The sequence below is a fragment of the Entelurus aequoreus genome, linkage group LG07, assembly GCF_033978785.1.
Source record: "Entelurus aequoreus isolate RoL-2023_Sb linkage group LG07, RoL_Eaeq_v1.1, whole genome shotgun sequence".
Lineage (NCBI taxonomy): Eukaryota > Metazoa > Chordata > Actinopteri > Syngnathiformes > Syngnathidae > Entelurus > Entelurus aequoreus.
The window spans coordinates 27,426,342-27,438,658 of record NC_084737.1 but is presented as its reverse complement, the minus strand read 5'-3'; the positions used below and the strand labels follow the sequence as shown (position 1 = coordinate 27,438,658).

The window sequence follows — 12,317 nt, the reverse complement described above, 5'->3', positions numbered from 1 at the left end:
AATTAAGAAAACTATTTAGAGAATTGTAATTATTTATTTGACTCACTTAGAAATTATTATGGTGGGAGTTGTTCTGCTGGTTGGGTAAAAAAAAAGACCTAATTACAGTTTCTGAATTGTAAGTCAATTCAGTGTTGTTTTTATAGGGCTAATTCCCTAGAAAAGCTATTTAAAGGAAACCTATTATGCAAAACCAACTTTTCTTACCTTTTTTGTGTATTTGGGATCTGGGTAAGTCTTGATTATTTGAAATTTAAATGTATGGCGATATTTATAAAACAATCTTCCTTCATACTTCCCCTAAATAAGCCGTTTAGAATTTTCACAACATTTTGTTATGTACGAGAGGAGTAGACGGCACAGACAACAGTGGGCATAGTTTTAAGCTCTATGTATTTATTATATACATACACTATATATATAATAACAAACAAATAATATAATTAACCAAGGGAAATGGAGTGTTACGAATCCAAAGTGTGTGTGTGTATGTGTGAGACTATGTGTGGAGATTAGCTGTTGAGTGTTACCGATAGTGTTGAGCAAGAGGCAAGTCCAAAAGGGGCAGCGCGAGAAGGCAGTCTGTGGGCAAGCAAGCGGTCGGGGGCTGGAGAGAAGCAACGAGGTCCGTGTCCAAGCGGGAGGTCGAGATCCAAGAAGCAGTCAGGGAAGCAGAAGGAACGCGGGGGAAGACGAGACGCACAGCTTGTCACGAGGAACGAAGGCAGACTGCAGGAAGGACGACAAGGAAGACATGAGACCAATTAAACACGACGGTGGAGGACACACAGAGAGAGAGAGCGAGATTGCATGGAGCATTATGATTGCTTACGGTACTCCAACAGATGATTACGTTCTTGCCCGGAACGCAGGTCTGCACTGGCTTAAGAAGCCCGGGAAGCTCATCAATGACAGGTGCACTGAGTGCTGATTGACTGCAGCTGCTTGCTGCCGCCCGAGTGAAGCGTGCAGGAGATGAGCGGCCGTGGGTGTGTCCCGAGGTGCGCTCCGCGGGGTTCATTGCAGTATGCGCAGCGGCATGCATTCACGCCGTGACACATTTGACGTTTTTCCAGCATGTGATGTTAGCGGACATCTCCAAAAAAGGGTAAAAGTTTACGCGAAGAGTTTTGCGCAAGTCCAACGTTGTAGTCAATACAATCCTTCTTTTTTTCTATCCTCTAGTTGTGGGGCAGACATGCACATGCATCCTCCGCTGTCACCACTTTTAATAAAAAGTAGCGTACTGTTCTAACTTATATCTGTCAATAGACTCCATATGGAAGCGCTAAAACTACAACGTAGCTGGCAGGGAGAAGATGCAGTCAAAGTGGAGGCATGTAAATAAGACCTCCCACAAAACTGCGCATTCTGAAGGGATGTCCGAAAGCGGTTTGAAGATGTGCAATCTGTGCAATTTTTTGACCAAAGAACCACCATTACATGTTCTGTAGACCACAAGGAAGTGTTTAACAAGTAAAAAAAATAAAAAAATTACAATATGACCCCGTTAAAAGTTATTTTGTATGGAAGCACTTTAGGACTCCTGGATGGAGTAACAGGAAAAACTCCAAAGCAAAAAAAGCAATGTGGAGCCGCCATCTGACTCAATGCTTGGACATGTGTAGAATCCACCAGTGGTTGGCATCCCGGAGGAGTTGTATCATGTCCAACTTAGAAGTCTGTGAATGCATCCAAAGGGAGCTCATAGTAGCCAACGTCTGCCTGTCTGCCGTGTGCAGTTTGACACGACAGAGACGTGGCTTCTTAAGTGTGACTAGTGATGTGACGTTCGCGAATGAGTCGAGTCTTTTGAACAGCTCTTTCAAGTCAACTATAAGAGGCGATTCCCATTTTGGTGTCATTTGTTTGCAAACCATTTTTATATTGCTTACGGTACATATGCGCACCACTTTTACTGATGTAAGGGGGCGCTAGCAGCGCCTGAGAAAAAGTATTTTAGCAGGTAGGGGAGCCATACTTGCCAACCTTGAGACCTCCGAATTCGGGAGATGGGGGGGGGGGGGTGTTGAGGGCGTGGTTGGGGAGGGGGGCGTGGTTTCGGGGGCGGGGTTGAGGTGCAGGCAGCAATACCCTTCCCCTTCGAGCTTTTCTGGATGAAATGAAATTCTTTTTTCCAATCATTTTGGAAGTTGCAAGCGTATTTCTTCTTCTTACTCGTCGTCGCCATGTCTCTTCTTCGTTCTTCTGCTTCTTTTCCTTCTTGTTGTGTGTGCAGTTGTGCACTGAGCTCCAAAAGCCATAGATGTTATTGTAGTGTCCCGGAAGAGTTAGTGCTGCAAGGGATTCTGGGTATTTGTTATGTTGTGTTTATGTTGTGTTACGGTGCGGGTGTTCTCCCGAAATGTGTTTGTCATTCTTGTTTGGTGTGGGTTCACAGTGTGGGGCATATTAGTAACAGTGGTAAAGTTGTTTATACGGTCACCGTCAGTGTGACATGTATGGCTGTTGATCAAGTATGCCTTGCGTTATCATTGAACCAGTTAAAATATTGTACAACGTGTCAGCATTTCTTGACATCTTCGAGTAAAGACAATTGTTAAACCCGTCCAACGCTACAATATTATGTGGCTGAGCCGGTACGCTGTTTATATGGAGGAAAAGCGGACGCCTGGACAGAATGCGGCTGTTAAGGGGTGAAGGTTTCAGGTGAGAGAGGACGTTAAAGGCAGTGCATTTAAGGCAAGCCCCCAATATTGTTGTCCGGGTGGAAATCGGGAGAAATTCGGGAGAATGGTTTCCCCGGGAGATTTTCGGGAGAGGCACTGAAATTCGGGAGTCTCCTGGGAAAATCGGGAGAGTTCACAAGTATGAGGGGAGCACAGTTTGGAATTCACATTTTTATCACACGCACAATTATATTTAAATGTAAAATATACATTGCATTCTTATTAGTTAATTTTTTCTGTATTTTTAAAATGTTGCTGAAAATCTTTAATTTGCAATTAAACTCAATAAATTTTTTGTGCCTCAGAGTTTTTTTAGGTAGGGAAAATACAAAATAGTGATCTTATTGTCAAAGCAAAGGGCTACTGTACCACCTAATGGAATGCATATAATAAAAACAAAAGCCAAATTAATTAATTAATAATATTTCAGAATATTTCTGCCAATAGAGTTCATATTGTTGAGATGGGAAAATTTGAAGCATCCTGAGACAAATCTTACATTTTAAATGTTACAAATTATAGTTTCCATGATTTATGTGTTATGTAACAAAATAAACGAGCCACTCTTTTGAACGACTCGTTGAGAGGAACAGCTCCTCAAGATCCTGCTCCCTTGAAAGAGCCATAAATCCCATCTCTAAGTGTGACCTCTGCAGCAATTTAGATAATCATGAACACCTGCCAAAAAAGACAAATCTTGGAAAAAAATTACATAATTTAATTCTGCATAAACAGATTCCTTTGCCTACATGTGCTTCATATGTGGTGAGAAATTAGCAAAACATGCATTGTTGTTACACATGCACAGTTTGCACTTCTGTTTGTTGTATTCTGTTGCAACAGAAAAGATAAATACTGTATAAATTTAACGATTATAAGCTGTGTTATGTTTTGCAGCTGCAGAGTATTTCCTTTATGGAAAATGGTATTCTGATAGTAAAAGTTGCCGACCCTTGGTATATACAGTGGATGAAAGGCCAAAATAGGAGAACCATGCCCTTAAACAATCACTTTATTCATAATAGAAGTGTGTGCAGTAGCAATTTTGATATACTATTAATATCATACAGTACTGCTAATAAGGCTGTTGTCTACAACTCTGCGACGGACAGGAGCAACTATTAAAGGGCAGTGGAGGAATGATATTTAAACACATAAACAGCATACAAAGACACAGAGGTAAGCTTGGTGCATCATGGGAGAGCTGCAGGGTAGACACATAAAAACAAACGGGCTGTTTTGGTCCATGTCTTCTCAAATAGGTCAGTGCAAAGTTTTTTGTGTAAGAGAGGTTTCGTACCTGCTGACGGTTTCGACTGAAGCGCTGAACACAATAAATTTGCACCTATGTTTTTGTCCCGAATTTCCCACAGCCAACGCCTGAATATTTTATCTTATTATCTCGCGCAATGAGTATCACTGATCCCAAAGCCTTTATGGTAACTATTAGGTGCATTGGTCAATACTTAATAAAGTGTAATTTGTTAGTGCCGTTAGACCAGCTGTGACAGGTAGTGCCATTATAGTGAAGGCCGGAAGTGTGTGACCGGTGGTAAAAAGAGAGGTAATCACGGTGAAAGTGTTTGAATGAGACAAAACTGTTAACTCTTGAGTTCTTGCCTGCATCTTATATACACCTATATATACTAGGAGTGTAACGGTACGTGTATTTGTATTTAACTGTTTTCTTTTGGGGGGTTCGGTTCGGTTCGGAGGTGTACCGAACGAGTTTCCACACAAACATATAAAGTAGCCGCCTAAGCTAAAGTCTTAACAAGCTGCTCCGCTACCTTCTGCCTGTCTCTGTCAGTACTCTACATAGCACCGAGCATTGTCCCACCCACACAACCATCTGATTGGTTACAAACAGAGCGGTAACAGCCAATCAGCAGTGCGTATTCAGATCGGTAACAGCCAATCAGCAGTGCGTATTCAGAGCGCATGTAGTCAGTGCTTAGCGTTCAGCAGGTAAGCATCAGGCAGCGGACTCTCCCCAAATGATAATAAACACCTCCCAGTCAACTACTAGTAACATCACTATGAGCCCGTTGACCTTCAAGAAATATAAACTGCAGCTCAGCTCGCTCGCAGTCCTGGCTTGAGGTGAAGGCTAATTCGCTTTTAGCGTAACGTTAGCTCATTTTGCGGTTTGTGTGTTTGTGTGTGTGTGTGTGTGTGTGTGTGTGTGTGTGTGTGTGTGTGTGTGTGTGTGTGTGTGTGTGTGTGTGTGTGTGTGAGTGTGTGTGTGTGTGTGTGTGTCTGTGTGTGTGTGTGTGCGTGTGTGTGTGTGTTACGAACAGCAAAGCCCTGTCTGTCTGTTATTTCACTTTACCTTTTTCTGTGTTGATTGAGCTGTGTTGAAGCAGCAAAAAAATACATTATGTTAAATGAAGAGTTTCTGTCTCTGATAGTTATTATAATAATGCAACTGCATCATAAAGCCTACATGAACTCCATGGTGTTCAGGGATGAATAGTCTCTCCTATTGCTATTGTACTATTTTTTCAGCTATAGTTCCATTAATCATTAGTAATGGAGCAGCCTAGTTTTGAATGGCAGGGTCCCTGCTATCACATGTTGATAAAAATATAACATTTACATAATAAAAATCAACTACAGGCTTCCCAAATGCTGTAATAAATTAAGCATGATGAGTTGACTTGAAACTGTTTAAGGTTGCACTTTTTATATGTAGAAGAAAAGTTTTGTCATTTTATTTAATCTGAGCAACAACTTGAGGCAGTTTAATGTTGATTAACGTGGGCAGAATTATTATAGTGTTCCCAATGTTAAAAGGATAAAGCCATTGTTCACAAATTTGGTAAATAAATAACCAAAACATTTATATTTTGTTGTTTTCTTACTGTACCGAAAATGAACCGAACCGTGACCTCTAAACCGAGGTACATACCGAACCAAAATGTTTGTGTACCGTTACACCCCTAATATATATATATATATATATATATATACATACATATATTTATGTTCATTTATTTATGAAACAGACATATTTTGTTAACATGTTAAAGGTTTTTTAATAAAAAATACAAGCATGTTTAACACATATAGATACCTGTCTTTCATGGAGACAAGAATATAAGTTGGTGTATTTCCTGATTCTGATGACTTGCGTTGATTATAATCAGACAGGATTTACACTAGTGCTGATAACTTCCACATTTTCGAATTTACGAATTCACTTTCCATGTTCATCCTGCACCGACAGTAGCTCCTGCTGTGTTGATCTCTTACATTCTGGGTCACTGAAAACAATGTTGACACCTCGGCTGGTTTTAATTAAAAAATGTTATCTTTTCTCCTCTTCTCAATTCCACTTGGGTAACACCGCTTCAATTTTCATACAAATATCTCATGACCATCCCAACAGGTTTGTTTTGGTCTAGTTTTTGGAATCAAGTCTGCACATGTGTAGTAACATGGAATAGTGCATTGTGTGAGAAGGAAGGGAGGAGCTGTCGAAACAGTCATGACTGATTAAGCATTTTAATGTACTTTAAAGTGCACAAAATAAAACTAAACAAATAAGTGTTTTGAATAGGATAACATGTTATGAGACATATGAGACATGTCACCTGCACTTTTAAATAAAGCTGTTTTTGTCCCCTGTATTTTTTTTTTTACGTCCAAAAAATATGTTACGCTAATAAATGCAGACAAGTCAAACACTAGTGCCAGGCGAAAAACTGCTGTTCAGTCTGTAGCTTGCACCTTTAGACCGACCACAAGCTCATTGATTTGTTTTCTGGGGCTTCCTTCTTGCCAACGTGACAATCGTTGACAGCATGCAGCAGCTGACCAATCAGCAGTCGAGATGAGAGCAGGTTGGTCTCCACTTTCCACACAGCAATATAAATCACGAACAAGTAAGACAGATACAAAAATCCAAACCAGAGGAGTCTGGTGCTTCACACAAAAGTATTCATGTGGTTGCTAAGGGAATAAGGACGCAAATTGCTGCTAAATTGTATGTGATACCTGGTAGCTCAATGGCTTAAAGGCCTACTGAAATGACATTTTTTTAGTTAAACGGGAATAGCAGATCCATTCTATGTGTCATACTTGATCATTTCGCGATATTGCCATATTTTTGCTGAAAGGATTTAGTAGAGAAAATCGACAATAAAGTTCGCAACTTTTGCTCGCTGATAAAAAAAGCCTTGCCTGTACCGGAAGTAGCGTGACGTCACAGGAGCTAGTATTCTTCACAATTCCCCATTGTTTACAATGGAGCGAGAGAGATTCGGACCGAGAAAGTGACGATTACCCCATTAATTTGAGCGAGGATGAAAGATTCGTAGATGAGGAACGTTACAATGAAGGACTTGAGAGGCAGTGATGGACGTATCTTTTTTCGCTCTGACCGTAACTTAGGTACAAGCTGGCTCATTGGATTCCACACTCTCTCCTTTTTCTATTGTAGATCACAGATTTGTATTTTAAACCACCTCAGATACTATATCCTCTTCAAAATGAGAGTCGAGAACGCGGAATGGACATTCACAGTGACTGAACATGTAAATACACGATTAATAATATTCAGCTTTGCGAAACTAAAAAAATAGAAGCTAACCTAGCAACGTAGCCAACGTGATAGCATAGCAGTCTCAAATGCAGATAGAAACTAAATTTAAAAAAAACCTGACTGGATGGATAGACAGAAGATCAAAAATACTATTAAACCATGAACATGTAAATACACGATTAATAATATTCAGCTTTGCGAAGCTAAAAAAATAGAAGCTAACCTAGCAAAGTAGCCAACGTGATAGCATCAGTCTCAAATGCAGATATAAACTAAATTTAAAAAAACCCTGACTGGATGGATAGACAGAAGATCAAAAATACTATTAAACCATGAACATGTAAATACACGATTAATAATATTCAGATTTTCGAAGCTAAAAAAAATAGAAGCTAACCTAGCTACGTAGCCAACGTGATAGCATAGCAGTCTCAAATGCAGATAGAAACTAAATTCAAAAAAACCCTGACTGGATGGATAGACAGAAGATCAAAAATACTATGAAACCATGTACATGTAACTACACGGTTAAAAATTCTCAGCCTGGTAAGGCTTAACTATGCTGTTGCTAACGACGCTAAGGCTAATTTAGCAACTTAGCAACCGGACCTCACAGAACTATGTACTCTCTCCTTTTTCTATTGTGGATCACAGATTTGTATTTTAAACCACCTCGGATACTATATCCTCTTGAAAATGAGAGTCGAGCACGCGAAATAGACATTTAAAGTGACTTTTATCTCCAAGACAATACATCGGTGACACACTTAGCTACTGAGCTAACGTGATAGCATCGTTCTCAAATGAAGATAGAAACAAAATAAATAAACCCCTGACTGGAAGGATAGACAGAAGACCAACAATACTATTAAACCATGTACATGTAACTACACGGTTAAAAATTATCAGCCTGGTAAGGCTTAAAAATGCTGTTACTAACGACGCTAAGGCTAATTTAGCAACTTAGCAACCGGACCTCACAGAACTATGATAAAACATTAGCGCTCCACCTACGCCAGCCAGCCCTCATCTTCCCATCAACAGCCGTGCTCACCTGCATTCCAGCGATCAACGGCGCGACGAAGGACTTCATCCGTGGGTTTGGCGGCAAGCATCGGCTAGGCGTAGTAAGTAGTCCTTGTTGTGTTGCTGTAAGTATTGTACTTAGCCGCTAAGACACCGATCGATCCCACCTACAACGTTCTTCTTTGCAGCCTCCATTGTTCATTAAACAAATTGCAAAAGATTCACCAACACAGATGTCCAGAATACTGTGGAATTTTGTCGAAGAAAACAAGAGGCTTTTCTATCGGGTCCGATGGGGTCCAACCACTTCCGTTGCTTTTGTGACGTCACGCGCATAAATCATATCCAAAGGAGTTTTTCAACCGGAAGTGTGGCGGGAATTTTAAAATTGCACTTTATAAGTTAACCCGGCCGTATTGGCATGTGTTGCAATGTTAAGATTTCATCATTGATATATCAACTATCAGACTGCGTGGTTGGTAGTAGTGGGTTTCAGTAGGCCTTTAAAGATCAGTCTTTCGTTCAGGACATGGTTCGATTCCCGGCTAGGGACATACAAGGTAAACATTAACAAAATCATAATTCCATCTTGAAAAAGTAAAGTTGTTTATTTGATTCTGTTGATTTTGTTATGTTGTACAAAAATAAATAATTTATTTGTTTCCCATTCAAAACATGCATCTAATCTCTTCAAGCCACACCTCTTCCACGCAAACCAGTTGTACCCCCCCCCCCCCCCCCCCCCCCCCCCACACACACACACACTTCTAAAATCCAAGTTTCTTCTCTGGTCCCCAGCTTACCCGTGACTCTATTGAAGATAAGTGATATAGAAAATAAGTGAATGAGTATGTATATTTTACGGCAAAATAATTGATGTCCTACGTTGAGAGAGTAAAGTGAGTCTGGCCTGAGCAGAAAGTTCCACCAATTATGCTCAGAGAGTCGTTTCCAGCCATATTATGTTCTTCGAGGCTTAATGTACCCTACATCACAAACTTCCCATTTCCAGTGTTATTAGTGAGGCTGAGGATTTTAATTAGGCGGCCAAGTTAGTATAGAAGAAATGGGATCAATCTAGTCAACACTCGAGCAGCAGAATTCATGACCAGCTGGAGAGTCCATAGAGACTTTCTGCAGCAACCTGACCGTATTGTGAATATCAATTTTTAATTGTGACATAAATATAAAAAATAGAAAATCTGCTCTTTACAGCCTGTCGTCAATGAAAGCATCTTGTTGTCGAGCATAACTTCACACTCTGTTGAGACATCTGTGGGGCTGGACTGCGACAAGGCAGCATTTGTTGTTCTCTGCCGCTTTCTCAATTGACTCAAGCTGGACTGGCTTAGTTGGTACATAACAAACAGGAAGCAGGCTCAGTCAGATGAGGAAGTCGGTAAGAGATGCCTATCAAACGCAGATAATTGTTTCCCGTACATATCCTGTAGCGAATACAAGGAACTTGGGCCTAGGCATTACTCACAGTGAGGCTGTCAACATCTCATTTGTACATAGCTATTTTCCTGAGCAGGGAAAGGGTTTTACTTTTCTGTGACTTGAATAAATGCATTGAAATACATTCTGTTGGTGTGAGAAATGTTCCCTCCGCCCCGCAGAGAGCAGGCGATGGTTGCCGCAGGGGTCAGGCGGCAGATTCTGGAAGCCAGGCTCCGTTTTCCGGTCCCTCAGCTGGACGACGCCCTAGCAACCTCGCCCAGCTTTCTGAAGATGACCTATAAACTCTGGTGGCTTCTGTCTCGTGAGTCAGCGAGACAGCACGAAGACCAGAAAACATGAAGACGGCCCCTAAATCTGCTTCAGGAATCTGAAGGAACCTATGAAGGAACCTAAGGCTGCACCTGTAAAATGACTTTTTTGTTTCTTAGAGAGAGACAGCTTTCCAATGTTGATGAAGGTGCAGTCATCTTGTGTGCACATGAACTTCAATCGCCCAGCTGGATGTCACTGGGCCCCCAAAGAAAAGACAATCAGTGTTCTGACAATTACTGCTTTGTACTTGTTTGTATGTGGGGCAGTTTGAGCATCAAATATTCATTCCGAAGTGGGGCGGTCACTGGAGTGTGCCTTTCAATGTGTGTGCAGCAATGTGTGGACATTTGTGCGTGCATGAGAATGTGCATGAGCTCCTCCTGTACTTACCGCTAATGTTTTTCTTTTCGCCCCTTTGGAAAGAACTGAGAACTGCAGTAACACATGCCGTACTACATGCAGTAATACATGCAGTAATACATGCAGTAATACATGCAGTAGTGCATGCGGGGATTCCTCGGTTAACTGTTGAGTTGGCTATTTATGTTTCACACACACAAAAAGTGTTATGTACATGAGGGGACTTGCATCTTCACCTCTGCAGAAACCGTTTCTTAGGTTTCCTTCGGCTTTTCGCTGGACTTGCACCACCTGCAGGTCAAAGGTCAAGTGGCGCAGATCAGATTGGACAGTGTTGGACACCGCTACGATAGCAAGGATGTTTATTTCATCTGTTTTTTTTTTTTTTATCTGGTGTCCCTTTTGTTTTTTATAATTTGAAATGTCCAACAATTAAAAACCTGTAATCAGTTGTTTGCTTTCTTATTCTCACTCACATGTTTTATAATTAACATACAATTTAGTTAGTTAATAAATGGTTGTGCAACGGTTGTTTTGTTTGATATATTTAAATAATATAAATATAATATAAAATAAAGTGTTCTGGCCCCCTCCAGAGGCCATTTGTGGGTATGACTAAGAGATGAAGTTGTCTTTTCTGACACGTTCTGTTCTTGTTTTCGGCCAGTAGGGGTCGACATATTGCTTCCACGCCATACTTCAAACGCAGATGAAAATAATTAAACATGATGCCAAATGTATATGAGAATCAGCAGCACCTTTTAAAAAAAAAAAAAAAGTAACATTAGATTACAGTAGTGATCCCTTAGGGAAAGTAATAATTTGGTGCTTACATGTTATGTAAATGAATTGTACAAATTATGTCTGATTTTACACCATAACTCCCAAAAAAATCCAAAATCCACTTAATTTGTATAGCAAATTAAAAAAAAAACGATAACAGTTTCACATAGTGCTGCACAGTAGTTTAAACAAACATTTAAAAGCAGGAGAAAACTATGGACTGTCAAGGGTAAGAAACGTTTAACTAAAAAAAGAACAAATACATAAAGCATGTAAAACGAACATAAAATAGACTGAGATGACACAACTCTCATGATAAATTAAAAGTCAATTAGTAAATATATGTAGCTTAAAAAGTAGCTTAATACACACAATGTGTGCAAGCAACAGGTAATATTTACAAAGCAACCTAATACAATTGGACTCCAATTGAATTGGACCTGAAAATGCGGCAATGTTCACGTCACTCCAGGACTCAGCGACAGCACATTCTAAAAAATAAATAAAAAAACAAACAATGCACGCATGCACACTAAAGGCCTGATTTACTAACATCCAAATACCACACAGTAAACAGCGTGTGTAATCTATAAAATAGTATGCACTGTTAGTGGCCGTGTTGCCTGCGATGCACAACGGATGCATGTGCAATTGTACAGTGGTGCAGAGCACCTTATTTATATGAAGATTCATATGCACCATCACCACGGAGACACTCATTTACTGCACATTCATGTTTTCAGGATTTGCCTGTGGTGTTTTGCTGTTTTCCAACAAGCAAGAGACAAGTGCCAGTTTTTGTGGGCATTTATAAGCAGTCGTGCAGTGCATTCAACATTCAAACGCCTCCAACAGTCATTCTACATCCAAACAGCATTTCAGTTCAGCTTCAGCATCGGAGCGCTCACACGCAATTCCTACTGGAATTGCAAATTATAGTTAAAGTTTGTTTTTTTATTTTTTTTATTTTTAATCAAGAAAATGAACACTCCTATCAGTTATAAGATATGATGTGGATCAGAAAATATTACTCAATTAGTGGGAATTATTCTGAAATATTTTGTCTATAATTTTTGTTTGTTTGTTGCGTTTTCATTATACGTTTTCAGAAGGCAGTGCAATATTTCCATATTTTGACA

The 12,317-nt window shown here is 40.1% G+C and overlaps 1 protein-coding gene across 4 annotated transcripts in view; it reads left to right on the top strand.

The window, feature by feature from the left end:
- arhgef25a (Rho guanine nucleotide exchange factor (GEF) 25a) overlaps window positions 1–10,858 on the top strand; it is a 141,697-nt gene extending 130,839 nt beyond the window's left edge. For all 4 annotated transcript variants that reach the window (XM_062053098.1, XM_062053097.1, XM_062053099.1 and 1 more), the window contains one exon: window positions 9,882–10,858. In XM_062053098.1, coding sequence (XP_061909082.1) covers window positions 9,882–10,004 — 123 coding nt within the window. In that variant the 3' untranslated portion in view covers window positions 10,005–10,858. The remainder of the gene's footprint in view (window positions 1–9,881) is intronic.
- Window positions 10,859–12,317: the final 1,459 nt, after the last annotated feature.